Source organism: Dipodomys spectabilis, unplaced genomic scaffold (assembly GCF_019054845.1).
Source record: "Dipodomys spectabilis isolate Male_0828 unplaced genomic scaffold, ASM1905484v1 ptg000026l, whole genome shotgun sequence".
In the NCBI taxonomy this organism is placed as follows: Eukaryota; Metazoa; Chordata; class Mammalia; order Rodentia; family Heteromyidae; genus Dipodomys; species Dipodomys spectabilis.
In genome coordinates, this window is record NW_024870703.1 from 12,788,556 (window position 1) to 12,807,924 (window position 19,369).

The following is a 19,369-nucleotide window of genomic DNA, read 5'->3' on the forward strand; positions in this document are numbered from 1 at the left end:
ACATTTATGAATTACTTTCTATTTCCTGGAGAAACCTATTTCAGCGCCACAAAGATAAACAAGAATTATTGATGGTAGGAGAGATACCTATTTTTTAAAAGTACAAGTTGCCTGAATGTTCACTTTTACCTTGTTAAAGCCTAGCTGGAGTATATGCAGTAATCTCTATCTTTTTTTCTAAGTAAATCTTTTTTTCTTAAGTAAAAAATTCATATCATACCTTTGTGACTATGTCATATATATAACCATATATATAATCACATATATAGCTTATGTGTTGCATGTTATATGAATTTTGTGTTATATATTATGTACTTCATATATAATAATATGTGTTAGTGACATATATGTGTTCTGTAGAACATATATACATATATGTAATATATGCTCAACATATACATATTCTATATATGTGTGGGTATGTTATTACACACAAAATTAAGTGAAACAAAATATAACAAATTTAAAATGTAGTTATTAAATTATAATGAATGTTATTATATATAGCTAAATAACTGCAAATTTTAACAAGATAAATTATGTAGAATTGACAGGGAAGCTGTATAACTGAGTAACTGTGTCTGACTCGAGACTGGTTTTCAACTAATGACAGCTATTATTCATAGCCTTCCTATCCAAGCAGAAAAATGGTTAGTAGGCTAGTAGGCAGTTGCTGAGTTCAACATGTAATAGTTTAGGACTACTAGTCTAACCAGTCCAATCAAGATACATTGAAAAAAATTCACCAATTCAATAAAAATTTACTTAGCACTATGGTACATGATAAGTAAATGAAAACAAGACATGGTTTTCCACAAACTCATTGGGGAAAAAGGGGGGGGTAAATTGAAAGAGAGAACCCAGTAGATCTTAATGTACACTCAATGAAAAGTAACAAATTAGATGAGAATTGTCTATCAAAGGCTATGAGATACAGAACAATTACTCACAGCCTGCAAATCAAAGACAGTGATGTACGTAACTATCATGAATGTGTTACCAGATGTAACAGTCTGAGCTACACTCAAAGGAGACCAACTAACTGCAGCACTACAGCTTGAGACCCTGACTAGGGTCTGGTGTTAAAAACTGTGACAGGGTGAGGATTATTGTTATTATTTGAGATAGGATCTCAGAGTACAGTGAGACCAGCCTTGAGCCTCCTGTCCCAGCTTCCTAAGTGCTAGGAGTACAGCCATACAGCATTATGCTAAGCAGGGGAGTGTTCTGAAGACTACACTTAGTGTGTCTACACTAGATCCTGAAGCATTGTCTCCCTTATTTTAGTAACTCTGTGTTGAAACATTCAAATATCATCTCAATGATCACGGAAAAAGAAACTCAAATTACATTTCCAGTTACCACATTCTACAAACAAAACCCAAAATTGGAGTTTAAGGAAATTTCTTTTTCTAGCTGGTTCTTAGCAAATCATTCATTTAGGAATCTGCATCGGTAGCTCTGCTATCTTCAAGTTACAACAGCGTCAACCATCTTTGTTTATATTCAGGAACATCTGTGAAAGATTATGCGTACGTCATTAAGTATGGGGCAGTAAACAGTAGACAGAAGCTTCATAACTGCTGCTGAAGAAAGGAAAGATTGTAAGTTCTTATTTCCATTAAAAAAATCACCAAAGAGTATTCCTTCCCATCTTGATCATTAAGATCACATTTTCTCTTTAGGATATAATACATTACTTATGAAACTTTATCTTTATCTCTGTAATGCTCTTAAAGTAGGTATGGAAGTCTTGTGGAAACTATCCTTCATGCCAAGCTAGAGACCTACTACAAGTACAAAGATAGTCTTATGCTTAAATGTGTTCCCTACTAAAGCAGGGAATACAATTTTATTTTTAAAGAGCAGCAGAATGGTAGGAATACAATGAAGTGTAATATATGTAAATGTGTATCTATTCTTACTCAGACACAAATACTTAAATCTCAGTTAAAAAAAATCACAATTGAATTCCTTTAGACAAGTTACTTCTAAGAAGTGTACCTGCATCTCTTTAAGAACCCCAAAAGAAAATGGAAGTCAATTATGAGCTGAGATTGGTTGCAAACTACTCCAACAAGATCCTGGAAATCTTGCAAGAACAGAATATCTGGGGCTAGGCTAACATTTCTGCTGGGAATTGAAAGGAAAAAAAGTAGGAGGAGAGTGAAGGGATAGAAAGGAAGTTCTTTAAAAAGAGGATATAGGAGTGAATCTACTTTCCATCTTATGGTAAAAGAATGGCTAGGGTTGACATTAATCAAGATGCATAACTGATTGAATGGTAACGACTTAAAAAAAAAAAGAATGAAACTAAATCAGATGCTGCTGGATATTAACAGCTTCCAATTCCTGTGAAGGTCAGAAATGTCCTTTTAAAAATAGTTTTCAAGTAGATTAACATCATACACAATTTTACCATCCCATCTTTAATATAACTTATTTCAAAATTCTACTCTGAGTGTTTGTAGATGCAGTTAGTGGTGGAGTATGTGTTTAGCATGCACAAGGCCCTGGGTTCAATTCCTACCACCGCAATCAATCATATCAATCAACCAATCAATATCAATTAACAATCAATTGATCAACTTCTTTCTTCACTGCAAATGTTCACGTATCTATGAAGGTCGAGAGTTAGTACAAAAAAAATAGGGGCACAGTTCGATTTATTTTCTTTCTCTTCTCAGAAGCTGTCCTCTTGACCTTTAAGCCTAGAGCCCAGCGATGGTTGAGTCCAATACCTCCGATGGCTTCCATGCATTTTACTTAAGTACTTCGGGGGCAGAACATTGCCGGGGAGAACGGTGTGGCTGCGGCGACCACGGCTTTTCTTCACGGATGACAGCCTTGCGACACCCCCCCCCCCCGCTGACCCGCAGGGTCACCCTGCTTCCACGCCCGGGGTGGCCGAGGTCCGGCGATCGCCGGCTGCCTGCACACCCCTTCGGTGGCAGGGGTCCACCCGCGAGGATAACGGCGGACCAGGCGGAAACGCGGAGCACGGTGAACGCAGACACTTCGGTCCACGGAGCCAGAGGCGAGGGCTCCGGCCGTGTCTGTGGCGTGGCTCCGGGATGCCAGGACAGCGCGGCAGGGAGGCGGCAACGCGGCAGGACTGGACGTCGCGGGCGGACGCTGCCCTCCGCGCTGCACAGCTTCAAGTCCCCACTACAAGTTGCTCCTGGCCGCGGAGCAGTCGCACTCTTGGGGTTCAAGTCCCAGGCGTGACTGGATCCACAGAACGCCCCACGCGCCCACGTCGGGACCTCACGGACGAGCCGCGAACCCTCCAACACCCGGAGCTGTCACCGCCCCCGCCCCTTCCCCTGGGCTGCGAGGAGCGCGACCTCCCACCCCCGCCCCGAGGCGGCGGCGGGGGGGGGGGGGGGGGGGCGAGAACTACAATTCCCGGCATGCCGCGCGCCGCCCGCGCGCCCCCGCCCCCGTGCGCCCCCGCCCCCCGCCCTCCAGCTTCAGCTTCAGCTTCAGGACGGGACGGGAGGGTGGGAGGGAGGAAGGGGCGCCGGCGGCGGGCGGGATTCTCGCCCGGCGTCTGAAGCCTCGCTGGCTCCTGGTCGGGAGGACTCCGACGTTGGCGGGTGCGGAGTTTCACACGACCGGCCGAGCCCGCCTCTGTAAGTAGTCGCCTCGGGGAGCGCGGAGCGGACATCGAAAAAAGTTGTTGGCGCGGCGGGCGCCGCCGCTTTGTTCTCCCGGGCCCGTCGGGCGGAGGCGGCGGCCCCTCCCCCATCCCGCACGCGGCGGCGGCGGCGGCGGCGGCGGGGCCCGGGCCGGGACCGCGCGGGGCCGGGCGGCGGCCGCTGGCTGGGCGGGAAGTTGGGACGGCGGGCGGCGGGGCCGGGGGAAGCCGGGGGCGACGCCGGGGCCGAGTTCCGGGGGCCGCGTTGAGGCCAACTTGGGTTGGTCCGGTGCGGGTGACCCCCCGCGCCGGGGCCCCCCCCCACCCCGGCGGCGCTCGGCAGAGCCGGGGTCTGGGGGCGTCTTCTGGTTTCTTCTCCTCGCCCGGCGCGCGTCGTGGGGCGTGCGAGGGGGTGTCGGGAGGATGCGAGCCCCCGCCCGGCTTCCTGACCGCACTGCCTGCGGGGCTGCGAGTTTGCCGCTTCGCCCCCGGGAGGCTTCCCGGAGGGGGGGACGCGCCGGAGCGTGGAGCGACGGCAGCCGCGATAGTGGTAACCGCCCGGTAACCGCGAACCCCGCCGCCCGCACGCCGGTGGGAGCTTGCGTTTCCATGTCCTCGCCGCCAGAAGCCTAGGCCCGCGCGGTCCGCAATCACGGATTTCAGTCGGGCGACGCGCGCGACCTGCGTGCAGACTCGTCCACACCCCGGAGGATGGCTGCGAAGTAACTGTCTCTCTCCAACCACACCCAGACCCACAGGAAGTAAGACGATCGGTGTCATCTTTGATTAGGAAGGATAAGTTACACCCTGAACGACTCCTTCGTGGGACACGCACAGCCTTTCGGAGCTGTAGCCACAAACGAAACGAAAACTTTCAAAAAGAACATGCCCTTGTTGTCGGTGTCCTACACAATGGTATTCCTCCGAAGATGCTTTTATCTTGTGGTTAACGTTGTGAGTTACAGATTCAGGGATTTAAATTGTGCTTAGATCCAGCTGGAACTTTGAATGCAATAAGGGCTGGCCAGTTCGTTCCTATGGATTTACTACACACGCCTTGCGGAAAAAGTTCCCAGAGTGAGGTCTAGGTCAGTCTTGCCCAGTTTCTTTTTTTCTTTTTAACCGATTTGAACCCATCTTCCTTCTCTTATGAGAATCGGGTGAGCTCAAGAATGATAATTGAGCCAGTAAGAAGAAACTACAAATTTTCATAAAAGTACCGTTTCCTGCTACAGGTTTTTGCCTCTGAGGATAAGAGATAAGTGTGGTAGACTTTTGCAAATGAGCTTGGAGTATTCCTTTAACAAAGCTTTTAATAAAGCATTTCCTAATTCAGGATTACTGGGATTCAGGAATGTGGAGTTGTACATTCTAAAACTAGTTTCTTGTTTATTTTTAAAGCATCTCGTATAATAATGAGTCTTTTTTTTGGGGGGGGGGGTGTCAGTCGTCGGGCTTGAACTCTGGGCCTGGGAGCTGTCCCTCAGCTCTTCAGCTCAATGCTTGCCCTCTACAGCTAGAGCCACAGCGCCACTTCCGGGTTTTAGTGGTTTATTGGAGATAAGAGTCTTACAGACTTGCCTGCCATGGCTGCCTTTGAACCGCGATCTTCAGATCTCAGCCTCCTGAATAGCTAGGATTACAGGCATGAGCCACCAGCACTCAGCTAATGAGTCTTTCAGTAGCGCATGTTTTATATATTTTCAGTTTCATCAGATGACCTTTTAAAAATAGACATTTTGTTCTGTTTATGGGTGGTTTTTAACCTAAACATTGCCACACACATAAAAGAATGTAATAAGTAAGCTTTCAGATATTAAATTTTAAAAATTACATGAGTTGAAATCATCTCTTCCGGGTGTGTGTGTATGTGGATAGATGGTCATTTAAGTGTACTTTTCACAAAAGGGACATTTTGTTCTTGGTTTTTAAAAAAGACTTTTAGTTGACAAAAAAAATTAACCATACTGGAATTAATTGCTTAATTTTGAAAGCATTTACTTGTACAGAACTTGACACGTTGAAAAACTATTTACTAATAGGAGTTTTAATTCGATTTGATAATAATCTGAGCTAAGCCTACTTTGAGTCTCTCCGATTATGTAATTCAAATTGAACTTGTTAAATATTCTTGCCTCTTTGAAGTAATCATCTTAAAAAAATTGAGATAGGAGACATTTTAGTTATAATTTGAAGGAGAAAAAAAGTGCTTCACTTGTGTGGTTAGTTTGTAGTGGTGATATGTGAGAAATTGCTCATTGGCTATTAGCCAATCAGATTTCTTAGATACTACTGGTTGCAGAGATGAAGATAAATTAAGCTCAATGTAGCTTCTTCATATTGCATTTTCACATTGTGGTCTGTAATCTTACTCACAGATGTATTTTTCAGTGCCTGTGCAGAGAGTGCACATGGTTTGCCCTCTGAATGTTCTGCCTGACAGTGGAGTGACTGAGATTCAAATGCTGCTGGTCTAGAGGAACAGAATTTTAGAGGAAATGGTATAGTGGAATGCTGAATTTCTAGGAGGGAAAGTGTATGATGGTAATCTAACTAATGGACACGTTTTTTGAAAATGTACGTAGATGTAGGTATTGTTACAAAATAGGACTTTTACAAATCAACATACTTAAAACTTTTGCACAATGTACAGGTGACATCAGGATTCTAAAGCAAAGTCAAACCTCTCTTAAAGCAAAGCACATTGGGCCAGTATGGTATTACTGCATATTTTTTTTACATGATAAAAGAATACCATGTACATACCAACAAGAGGGGTGGAGACACAATGCTCCATTTGATTAGCATTCCTAGCATACAAAACTGAATTGAACTCGGGCAATTCTGCTGCTGGAAGTCGACTGGTAAATAGACTATTCCGAATAGGAAAAACATTTTTCCTCTTCATTTTAGTCTTTACCAAACATAAAAGGAATGCTGGCTATACTAAATAATGAGCTTCCATTTGAACATTCAATAACTAGACATGTTTTGTCTTCCTGGATTCCTCTTGACTCTCTCACAGCTTCCCTGACTGTCTAAAGGTCTCAGCTTAAATATCATTTCTTTTTTAAAGAGAGTGCCCTTGAGAGCACAGCTGAAAGTAAGTCCTCATAGGTATATGCTCTGTGATACCATTTCTCACAGTTTGTAATTACCTCGTTATTTTATGCAAATGTCTGTTGAATGTGAGTTCCTGAAAGAGCAATACCATTTCTGTTTTGGTTACTGTTGTATAAACTCCAGTGTCTTTTATACTAAGCGTTTGTTGGATGAAAATGCTGCTGGTAGAACTTCTAGCTAATGACTTTATTAAGGTAGGAAATGTGTTGTGGAGAGGACTGAGGGAGGGGGCAAAGAAGGTGTAGATCAGTTTGTTTTAGTACCATGATGTAACTTCACTTCATGTTAACCTCTGGGCCTTTGTTTCATCCTGTCTGTTATAATTGGGTAGACTAGGCTCAAAATGCCTCTAATATCCTGTCTTTTGATTCTATTCAACAATAGTGCCAGATTATAAAAGCTTATTTAAAAAGGTATGTGACATAGGACATCACAAAAAATGTTTTTTATGTGTGGATCCTGGGGCTTGAACTCAGGCACTGTCCCTGGATTTTGGTATTCAAGGTTAGTATTTTACCAGTTGACATAGCTTTACTTCTGGCTATTTGGGGTTTAGTTGGAGATGAGGTTCTAATGGATTTTCCTACCTGGGATTGGTTTTGAACTGTGATACTCACTTTTCAGTCTCCCAAGTAGCTAGGATTACAGGCATGAACTGCTGGTGTCCAGCTTCCAAGAGTATTTGAAGTGTTCCAAATAAATATATTAGAAATTCTTGCTAATTAGTTGATACTGTTATTGTTTAGAGACTCTCCTAAATGATAGAAACAACATATCTAATTCATGTGCATTTTATAAATTAATAGTTGTACAGATTAGCTTTCTAATTGAGGCAAAATGAAAAAAATTGAAACAACAGAGCAAGGTTTGTGTAGAGATGTTAGATTTCTTTTGATATTTACTCTTAATATTTTTCCCTGTGTATTTTGTTGCATTATATAGAGTAAATCAAAGCTTCATTCCCCCCACCCAAAAAAAAAAAAAAACAACTAGAAGAGAGGAAACAGATGGGATGAACAAGCATACAATACTATGATGCCCTTTTATATATGTGCTCATGTTGAAACAAGAAAATCACTTTTATATAAAAGTGGATAGTTTCTTATGAATAGTTACTACTTTTGGTAAATTAGCCAAGTGTATTGACTGTTATTTGTTAAATATTAGTGAATATAATGAAACAAATTTAGTGGGAAGACATTACTTAACCTGGTTACAGTGAAGATGACTAAAACTTATTACAGTTTGAGCACTTACTGTAAACCAAGTACTGTTGTCAATTCTTAATGCTAGGAGCTCAGACCTCACAAATTGTGATGCAAATAAGAGGTGGTGTTTACATTTTGCTTCTGTTCTCTGCAATAATACTGACAGTGAATAAAACCAGTCCTTAACACCTCAAATATTTGAAGACCACTTACGCTATTTTGCTCTCTTAAGAGGATACTTATATATCACATGAATTTTGCCTGTATCTGGGTGCATGCTTTCCCCTCCCCAGTCAAAATCTGTAGCTCTAAAAATGAGGATCATAGAAATAAGCACACTGGTAATATAGGCTGCCTCACAGTGAGGCAAAGGGTTCTCCAAATCTGAAGGATTTAGGTTTGCATTAGTACTTTTAAGTTACCCATTGTATTAGTGGCCTACATTGAGTCTTGCATTTATAACCCAATCTCATATGAACGGCTTCCAAATCAACATTTCCTCATTTCTCTGTTGGGACATTTAGTTTTCTGAAACTAAAAGCAAAGGTTTGCATTCGTTCTTCTTAAATTTAATTTTGGTTTATTTTTCTGGTTTGTTCAACCTGAAAATTTAGTAAGCATATCATCTGTGTCTGTGTCCTCATATATAATGGAAAACATTATAGAGTTAAGGACAGTTCTAAGGAAGTCCTCTTAAGATATGTGTCATAGCCAGGTACAGTGACTCATGCATGTACTTCCAGTTCCTTTGGAAGTAGATATGGGAGAACATAGGTGCAGGGTGAGTCTGAGCAAAAAGTTAGACCACCTTCTCAATAAATAATCCAGACTTGATGGGACACATATGTGATCCCAGCTACATGGGAAACTATAGGTGGTAGAATCACAGTCTAAGGCCAGGCAAGAACTCAACACACTAGTAGAAAAATCAGTAGAGCTACAAATGACTGGGGAGGATAGTTCAAGTGGTAGAGTGCCTGCCTAGCAAGTGCTGAGTTCAAACCCCATTACTGTTCCCACTCCCCCCCACCAAAAAAAAAGACTTAAGATGACATAGCAGTAAATTTACTGGATAATACTGACACTCATCCCATATTTGTTCATGTTTACAAAACTGCTGATCGACACTCATCCCATATTTGTTCATGTTTACAAAACTGCTGATCGGAAACCTTTTGAATACTATTGTTTTCAGAATATACATTTTCCACCTTAACTTCTGATTGTCTCAACTATGAAGCGGGTTATTATGAGGATTGAGGAACTATGTCTATATTTATATCTATTTCCAAGTTGTAAATGTGGTAGAATTGACTTGTTTAATTTGAATTTAGGTTAACCTCTAGTGATTACTGTTCTTATTTGTGTATCATTTCCAGATTTGGCTAAGGTTTTTGAGTTTATATATGCTGTTTCTGAAGTTTGCTTATCTGCTTCTCTAGCCCAGTACTGAAGCAACTCTACCCATATCATTTCATGTTCACTTTTCTCATTTGAGCTTTCAAGATTAGTGGAGTCATTGTTGTGATAATACTGGATCATCACTTTAGCTGTATAGAATGGACTGTGTCTGGGTCCAGAGATTTGAGTTCACAGAAAAAAAAATCCCAGCACTTGAGAACCTGGGGCAAGAGGATGATGAGTTTAAGGCCACCCAGGGCTACAAAAATAAAAAAAATCAAGTTGTAGTTGCTGCATGAAGCTTAGGTTTCAGTTCTCAATACTTTTTACAGCTTTAGTTTAAAAGCTTGAGAAAAGGTAAGATAAAAATTGAGCAATTCTGTCTATGTAACCTCTCAACCTTAGCAACATCCTCTGTGTAGGGTTCTCAGTTCCTGTTCTCTTGTGAATAGTATGTTATTGTAGAGACAGCCCTGAGGAAGAAAGCATGAAACTTAGGTTCTAATTTCCACTCCACCTCTTTGTAGCTGTGTGATACTAGTCAAGTTACTTTGTCACCTTGTGCTTTAGTTTTCTCATCTGCAAAAAATGCAGAAAGATGTTTTCCTGTCAGCTTGCAAAGAGGATTCGTGAGACACTTTGTGTAAAACATTTATAAACTATCAAGTACTGTACAGTGCTTGAATTTATTTGAATATAGCTATACCTGATTTTTTTTTTATTTCAGTAGTTTTTTCTGATGTTTCTCATTTGTGTTGTATTACTGTATCTGTATATTTTTGCTCTTCTGTCATCTTCATTCTAATTTGCCTTTATTAACTACTCTGGCCTATACTGGATACATCACTGTTTCATCATTAGAATTGCTTATTGGATCTATATAGAATTTAGAAGAATCCACCTTTTGTGAGTCACTTAGCCTTATGAGCCATACTTTCTAAAGCTGTTTTTTCTAAAAACTGGTAGATATTTAACCGTACATGGTGTTCTCTTACCTATGCTAAAAATATCTAAGGATGATGCTGAACACAGAGTCTCACACCTATAATCCCCACTACCTCAAGAAATGGAGATTGGGAGGAACATGGTTCAAGGCCAAGTCTGGCAAAAACACTAATGTGACCCCATTTCAACTCAGAAAGCTGAGTGAGGTGGTGTGCAGTTGTAATCTCAGCTATGAGGAGGCATTAAGTAGGATGATTATGTCTGGGCTGGCCCAGATAAGAGTGGGAGACCTTGTTTGTAAATAATTAAAACAAAATTGAGTTAGGCAAAGTTCAGGTGGTAGCGTGCCTAGCTAGCAAGTGTTTAGGCACGGTGTTCTAACCTCAGTACTGCTGCCCCCAAAACCCACAAGCTTGTAATGAGATCTTATGTCCTTGTCGTATATGTCACTACTCACACTTTTTGGCCATATTACCGTGCACTGTGTCCCCTGTCCTACTTCCTTACCCTTCTGAAAGTTATTTGTCTCTTTAACAACGTCACTTTTGCTTTGCTTTTTTTTTTTGTCCCTTCTATTTCCCTTTTTTTTTGTTCTAACTCTGTTTTATAATTGTAGAGTAAAAGCGTTTGATCTAAAGTAAGTATTTGACTTAAAATACAATAAATTATGCGCCTGTAATTGCTGAGGCAGTAGGATTACTTGAGCCCAAGAGACTAGCCTGAGAAACTTAATCAAGACCCTGTCTCATAAGAATAGAAAAAAAAAAATTTCAAAAATACTTTTTCTTCAGGTTTCAGACATCCATGAGGAGAGGCAAGATGATTTCTTCAAGCAGAAGGCCCTTTCAAATTACACCTGTAGTCAAAACCTAATTGCAATTACTTGGTTGAAAATGGCTCCTATTAGGATGTATGCCTTAATTATAAACATATTACCAAAACTTACCACTTTAAAAATATTACAGGATCCTTAATTTTAACTAATGTTGAGGATAAAATATTAAAATCTGTTTTAAAATTCCTTCTAGGCTGTCAACATTTCAGAAAGCAACTTTTCTCAGTGGACCCATTCATCAAATGAAATATGCTTGTACTGTTTTTAAAAGCTTGTTACTTCATCATAGGCAAGTTCACCTTCCAAAATGAAGGTGAGGACATTTGAGAGAGTTATTTAAGACGTAGCTTTTTTAGAAAGTGTCCCATCAAATCATTGAACTGAAGGGTAAGCATTGAATAGATTAATCCAGAACACTATTTTTTAACAAGGAGAATTTCATCTTGACAGAAAACGTTTATTCAATATGTCCTTTCTGAAAAAAGTGAGAGAACAGACTTAAAAGAAGGCAAGAGATGTTGAGTAAATAAGCAATGTTTATACTGTTCTTACGAAGACAACTCAGTGATGTAAAATCTTTTACAAGTCTCTGGTTGTGATTCTAAAGACAAGATTCTTGATGGGACTGATGAAAAGAAATAGGACCTTTTGTGTGTTGGACCCACAGCAATAGAATTTGTAATCATCGGTATGAGTGGCTTAGAAGGAAAACAGAAGCTTTCATCTAAATACAGAAGTGCATACACTTTTTTTACTGCTGTTATTTTGAAAATCTCTTCATAACCACTTAAAAAGAATTGACACCTATTTTTGAAGAGTAAAGAAAGGCAGATGTCTGCAAATAATTCCCCTCCATCAGCCCAGAAGTCTGCATTACCTGCAACTGTTTCTGCTGTGCTGCCAACTCCTTCTCCGTGTTCAAGTCCTAAGACGGGACTCTCAGCCCGATTGTCTAATGGAAGCTTCAGTGCACCGTCACTCACCAACTCCAGAGGCTCAGTGCATACAGTTTCATTTCTACTGCAGATTGGCCTCACACGGGAGAATGTTACCATCGAAGCCCAGGAACTGTCTTTATCTTCTGTCAAGGATCTCGTGTGCTCCATTGTTTATCAAAAGGTACTGTGCAAGCTATTTATGTCTTTTTAAAAATGAATATTGTTTCTAATGCTAGTCTATAAATCTACATGCAACAGCTAGTTCACATATAAAGACGCATTGGTAATTTATGTCCTGATTATTATTTTTAGAAATGTTCTAAAAAAAAAAAGAAATGTTCTAATAGACTGAGGTGCAAATCTCAAGTTTCACATGAAATTCTATATCCCAGATTTAAAATATCACCTAGCCATGTTTTAAAATTCTGCTCTTCAGTTTCTTAAAAATGGGAAAATATATAAAATCAAGAGAACATAAGAAATCTCTTTGTTTTCAGAAAAAAAAGTAAGGAAAGAGAGGTCACAAGATTTTGAGGTGGCTTTCCAAAAAAGGTATGCCACAGCAGTTGCCAAGTTCCAGGTATAAACCTTGTACTTTCTAAGTGCCCTGTATTTTGTCCTTTCCTTTGTCTTCTTTCTCTTCCCTTTTGATCCTGATTATCATTTTGAGAAGATGTTCAGAATCTAGCTAAAGTATAAATCAACTATGGTATCACCTCTAAAATAGGTAAATCAATTTCAAATATATGATAGAATATTTGAAACTTAGGAGTAGTTTTGTTTCTTATTTATCTCATTAGCAATGCCATACCATTCTTAAAGAAACTAGCTGAATGTCTTTAATCTTGATTTGGTGTTGACCTAGTATGATCAACTTTTCAAATGGATTATATGTATTTGTTAGATTGTTTTTCATGAACCAGGCATATGTATGAGATTTTATTCAAAATGTGGCCTAAAGTAACAATCACTTTTGTAGATCTGTAGAACCATCTGCCTTTGTTTTTTTTTTTTTTTCTTTTCCTTTTGTTATTTTTTTGAGATGGGCCTTGCTATATTGCCTAGACTAGGGTGGAACTGGTCTCTAGTGATCTTTCTGCCTCTGTCCTGCATAACTAGGACTACAGGAATTTCGGTCTTACCTAGCTTTATCTTCCAGTGTCTTTGCTGTTAGTTTCCTTTTCATTACACACTACAGAACTTTCTCATAAAAACTTTGGCAAGTAGGTTACAAATCTTAAGATAGTATTTAAGATAGTATTTAAACAACAATCTGTAATTTGTTACAATTTATAACCAGTGTTTTGATACTAAGAATATTAAATTAATACTAAGTAAAAGAATATTATCTATAAATTTTACTTTTCTTTATTCTTTAATCATAAATTATATATAATTATATACAACATGTTTTCTATTATGTAGAACTTGTATAATGGCTAAGTCAAGCCAATTACCTTGATTTACTTTGCATTATTTACTTCACTGAACTCCTTTACTTTTTTTGTGTTGTTCATAGTGGGACTTGAACTCAAGGCGTAAGTGCTGTCCCTGAGCTCTTTTGCTCAACGCTAGCACTCTAGCACTTGGGGCACAGCTCTACTTCTGGCTTTTTCTGAGTAGGTTATTGCAGATAAGAATCTCATGGATTTTCCTACGTGTGCTGGCTTTTGAACTATGATCCTCAGAGCTCAGCCTCCTGAGTATTTAGGATTACAGGCATGAGCCACCAGTGCCCATCTTTACTTTTTATATTTATACCATGGAATACTGATTTTCTGCAGGATTATTGGTATAATCAGCTTTATCATTTATTTACTAGGTAGTTTGTGCAAGTGATCTCTGAATCTGTACCAGATCTGTGAAATCATTGAGTTGAGATGCTCTTTATACTCTTGCCTCTGTCTCTTGAATAGCTGAGATTATAGGCATCAAACATTGGTCTATCTTAACCCAAAGGTACCTTTATACAGTGCTTACTTTTCCCTGAAGTGAAAAGTTTCACCCTTATGATTCTAAGAGTAGACTAAGATCTGGAGGATTGTGATTTGAATCCAGCCCAAAGCAAAAAAATAATAATAATTCAATAAAGTCCATCTCCTAAAGCACCCTCAAAAAGCAGGGGTGGAGGCATGGCTTAGGTGATAGAGCACCAGCTGAGCAAGCAGATCAAATAAGTACGGTCCCTGCCTTTAAACCCAGTATTGCATAAATAAACAAAACACAGATGAAGTGGGGAGATTAGACAGGAGGCCATTTTAATAAAGATTTAAATTGAGGCAGTTAGAAAGTAATTATGCATTTGAAAGTTATTTGGAAAGTACATTTGGTGAAAGAATATCCTCTTAGATGTAAGGTAAGAGCAAATAGTATCAGATAGCTATCCTGTATGACTGAATGTTAATGATGTTGATGTCCAAGATAGAAAATCCAAAAGAAAAGAAAATGAAGATTTTTCTGGAGGGAGATAATGTAATTGATACTAAGACTTCAATAAGATAAAGTTTCTGTGTTCTGAAAGTTTCTAGGAAGGTTAAAGAAGTTTTTTTTAAATTTAATATTCGATGAAAAACTAGCCAGGTACCCTTGGCTCATAAGTACAATCCTAGCTACTCAGGAGGATGAGATAATGAAGCTCTATGTTGGGATTGGCCAGGACAGTACAGTTTGTGAGACTCTTTATCTCTAATCAGTCACCAAAAAGCTGGGGGGAGGCATGGCTTAAGTTATAGGGTGCCAGCTTTGAGCAAATAGCCTAGCAACAGAGTAAAGAGGCCCTGAATTCAAACCTCAGGACCAACACACACGCACACACAAACATACACACAAAACTTGAAACCAAACGTAGATTCCTTCTCTTTTCCACCCTTTTGTTTTTTAGTGTTATCAGTATATTCTCAGAAACTTGACAAGAATGTAATCGCAAATAGGAGATGTAGTTTGTAAGTGTGTAGAAAATTTTAAAATACTATATGAATCCAAACAAGTTTGAGATACAGTTTTTGTATACTAAAGTCAAAATGTTTTAAATTCAGGAGTTTGACGATTTTAGTAGCTATACAGTTGTGTGATCGCCACCCATTCAAGTTATAAAGCATCACTATCACCCTGTTTCTTCCCTCACACTTTTGCAGTCAGTCTCCCCTCATTCTAGGCCCTTAGCAACCCTTGTTCTGAATTCTTTCACTGTTATTTCACCTTGTTTAGGTTTTCATATTATTGAGATTATATGTTTTATGGTTTTTATTAAGTATAAAAGTTCTTTTAGGGCTGGGAAGGTGGCTCAGTGGTAGAGTGCTTGCCTTGCATGCCTGAGGCCCTGGGTTCGATTCCTCAGCACCACATAAGCAAAAAGAAAAAAGCTGGAAGTGGCGCTGTGGCTCAAGTGGTAGAGAGCTAGCCTTGAGCTGAAGGACAGCGCCCAGGCCCAGAGTTCAGGCCCGATGACTGGACCCCCTCCCCCCCCCAAAAAAGTTCTTTTATATCCTGGATACTCATTATATATTGACTGTAATTATAATATGAGGGCATCCTTTATTACATATTGACTACTTATATTTATGATGACAATATGGAATGATGATATCATGGTAATAACATTCATTACCTCCATTTTTTTTACCTTTTTTTCTGATAATCACATTTGAAATTTACTCAGCAATTTAAAAATCCAAAATACTCAGATACTAGATATATTTACACAAATTCACCACATTGTGCAATAGATTTCCAAGAAAAAGAATCAAATTATTCATTGATGTGAGGCTTTTTGCCTTCAATTAAGATGTCATCTTCCTACCACCTTGTTGCCTCTAGAAACCATCTATCATTTTACTCTGTCTCTGTGAATTCAGTTGTTTTAGATTTTTACATGTGAACAGGAGCAGTGTCTCTCTGTTTACCATACCACACTTAGCATTATGGTCTCCAGTTCCATCCATGTTGGAAAGAACTTCTTTTTAAAAAAATTGAATAGGGGCTAGGAATGTGGCTAGTAGTAGACTGCTTGCCTAGCATGTATGAAGTCCTGGGTTCCATTCCTCTGTATCACATAAACTGAAAAAGCCAGAGGTGGTGCTGTATACAGCTCAAGTGGTAGAGTACTAGCCTTGAGCAAAAGAAGCTCAGGGACAGGCCCTGAGTTCAAGCCTCACGACTGCCCCCCCCCCCCAAAAAAAATTGAATAGTATTTCATATGTATATGTACCACTTTGTTTTATTTATTCATTCATTTATTCATTGATAGACACTTAGGTTGGTTCCATAACTTAGCTGTTGCACATAGTGTTTCAATGGGCATGAGAGGACAAACAAGGCTGACATGCTTTTTTATTTCTGGTTTTGGCTCTTGGAATTGAACCTAGAGTGTTGCATGTTAATAAACAAGTACTCTACTACAGAATTACACCCAGAACCCAATGATTTCAAATCTTAAACACAAATACTCAGTAGTAAGATTGCTGGGTTATATGGTAATTCTTGATTTTGTTTTTTAAGGATTCTCCATACTGTTTTCCATAATGGTTGTACTAATTTAATTTACATCCTCACCCACAGTGTACAAGAAAAAGATTGCCTTCACGTCTTTGCTAATGTGTTACTTTTCTTCTTTTTTGATAATAGACATTCTGATAGCTGTGAGAAAGCATCTTATTGTAGATATAATTTACTTCAGTGTAGTGGTTGGTGATGTTAAGGATTTTTTTTTTTTTTAAATGAATCTGTTAGTCATTTGTATGTCTGTTGAGAACTGTCTATTCTAATCTCTTGCCCATTTCTGAGTTTGACTTTTTTTCCCCTAGAGTTGAGTTCTTTATGTATTTTGGGTATGAATCCACTATCTTCTATGTGGTGTCTAAATGTTTCTTCCCAGTTCATAGGTTATCTCGTTATTCTAAATTGTTTCAAGTATGTATATGCCTTCTTAACAGATATTATACAGGTATTTTCTTCAGATCTGTGGGTTGTTTTCATTCTCCTCTTGTCATTTTGAGAGCTAAAGTTGTTAATTCTGGTTAAATTCCATGTGTTATTTTCTTTACAGACAGAGTTTTTGTGTCATATCTAAAAAATCCTTTGCATAAATTCAACTAAGATTTTGTCCTGTGTCTTCTTCCAAAAGTTTCATTTCATAGTTTTAGTGTTTTTTGTTTTTTTTTTTTGCCAGTCCTGGGGCTTGAACTTGGGACCTGGGTACTGTCCCTGAGCTGCTTCTGCTCAAGGCTAACATTCTGCCACTTGAGCCACATTTTGAGTTGTTTATTGGAGATGAGAATCTCATGGCCTTTCCTGCCTGGGCTGGCTTCGAACTGCAGTCCTCAGATCTCAGTCTCTTGGGTAGCTAGAATTCATACCTATGTGTGAGCCACCAGCACCCAGCTAGCTTTAGCTCTTATCTTTATATTTGTGTTCTTTATATTTATTTCTTGATTCTACCGTAATCAAATATCACAGACCAGTTAGCTTAAACAAGTGAAATTTATTATCACACAGTTCTGGAGGGTAGGAATCCAAGATCAAGTAGAGGCAAGGTTATTCTTTCCAAGGGCTGTTTGAGAGAATCTGTTCCGCCTCAAGTATCTCTGACATTTTTGTGTGTGTGTGTGTGTGTGTGTGTGTGTGTGTGTGTGTGTGTGTGTGTGTGTGTGTGTGTGTGTGTGTGTGTGTGTGTGTGTGTGTGTGTGTGTGTGTGTGTGTGTGTATGTGTGTGTGTGTTCTGGGGCTTGAATTCAGGGCCTAATCTTTTTTGCTCAAGGCTTGCACTGTGCCACTTGAGCTATATCTCCACTTCTGAGATCACTTTTGGTGATTATCTGGATGTAAGAGTCTCATGGACTTTCCTGCCTAGGCTGGCTTTGAACCATGATCTTCAGATCTGAGCCTCCTGAATAACTAGGATAATAAGCATGAGTCACCCCGGTGTCTGGTTGTTCCTTGACTTTTAGATAAATTCTCTCTGTTTTCACATTTTCTTCCTTCAATGTAAATCTATATCCAGATGTCCTCTTTTTAAAAGTAATCACCTATTGAGTCAGAGCCAAGTTCATTCTAACTTGGTCATTTACAAAGACCCTGTTTCCAAAGATCATATTTGTGTGTACAAGGAGTTAAGCAGTTATAAAGGAGATACAGTTCAAATAATTTGCTTCACATTAATTTTGTATATGATATGAAATAAAGGTCAAAGTTTCTTTCTTTATGGGTGGACATCAAGTTTTTCTAGGCCTGTGTGTTGAAAATGCTGTTATCAGTACATTAGTGCTTTTGTTTTAAATCAGTTGGTCATAAATATTTTTGTCTCGTTTCTGAACACTAAATAATTCGCTAAGCCAAATCTTTACCTTTGTACCAATTCCACATCTTCTTGAATCTCTAGGTTTAAAACATGAAACCAATTGCCAAAGTTGTCAACTTTGTCTTTTGTCAAAGTTTTTGGCCAGTCTGGATCCTTTGCATTTCCATAGAAATTTTGAAATCAGTTTTGCCAATTCCTACAAACCAAAAATCCTCTGGAACTTTGTATATACTGACTGAAAAACAGTATTTTTTTTAATTTTTGAAGCCATTTTGTAAATATTTTTTAAATTTGTTTAGAATTTTTCAGTTCTAGGATATAGAAACAAAATTTTTATACCTTAGTATAACATGACTTAGTCTGCTAAACTCACTCTAAGTTTTTTTTTTGAAGGTTCCTTTGAACTTCCTACATAAATGATTTTGTCTTCTGTGACTAATAAGTTTCATACCTTATTTTCCAAATAGTATTTATTTTTTTATTTGTACTAGAGGTGAGAATTTCTAGTATAATATTGAGTAGAAGAAGTGAATGTAAATATTTGTGCCTTGCTTCTTAAAAGGAGATTCAGGGCTGGGGAATGTGGCTTAGTGGTAGAGTGCTTGCCTAGAATGCATGAAGCCCTGGGTTCAATTGACTAGTACCACTTAAACAGAAAAGGCCAGAAGTGGCGCGGTGGCTCAAGTGATAGAGTGCTATCCTTGAGCAAGAGCTCAGGGACCAGTGCCCAGGTCCTGATTTGAAGCCCACGACTGACCAAAAAGAAAAGGATATTCAGTCTGTCCCCTCCACCCCCACCCCAGCCATGGTGCTTTAACTCTGGGCCTGGGCGCTGTCCCTCAGCTCTTCAGCTCAAAGCTTGAGCTCTACCACATGAGCCACAGTGCCACTTTGGGTTTTCTGGTGGTTAACTGGAGATAAGAGTCTCACCATCCCGAGCTAGCTTCAAACTGCAATTGCAACCACTGGCGCCCAGCAAGATTC

General features: G+C 39.3%; 1 protein-coding gene across 2 annotated transcripts in view; it reads left to right on the forward strand.

Moving 5' to 3' along the window:
- The first annotated feature begins 3,519 nt into the window (after nt 1–3,519).
- The window catches only part of Prkd3 (protein kinase D3), a 67,828-nt gene continuing 51,978 nt past the window's right edge, over nt 3,520–19,369 (forward strand). Inside the window, exons 1-2 of one of the 2 annotated variants that reach the window (XM_042675547.1) lie at nt 3,520–3,635; nt 11,346–12,271. In XM_042675547.1, the coding sequence (XP_042531481.1) occupies nt 11,984–12,271 (288 nt within the window). In that variant the 5' untranslated portion in view covers nt 3,520–3,635; nt 11,346–11,983. Of the gene's footprint in view, nt 3,636–6,868; nt 6,958–11,345; nt 12,272–19,369 lie in introns of those variants that run through there. The other variant, XM_042675548.1, reaches the window with a different exon arrangement.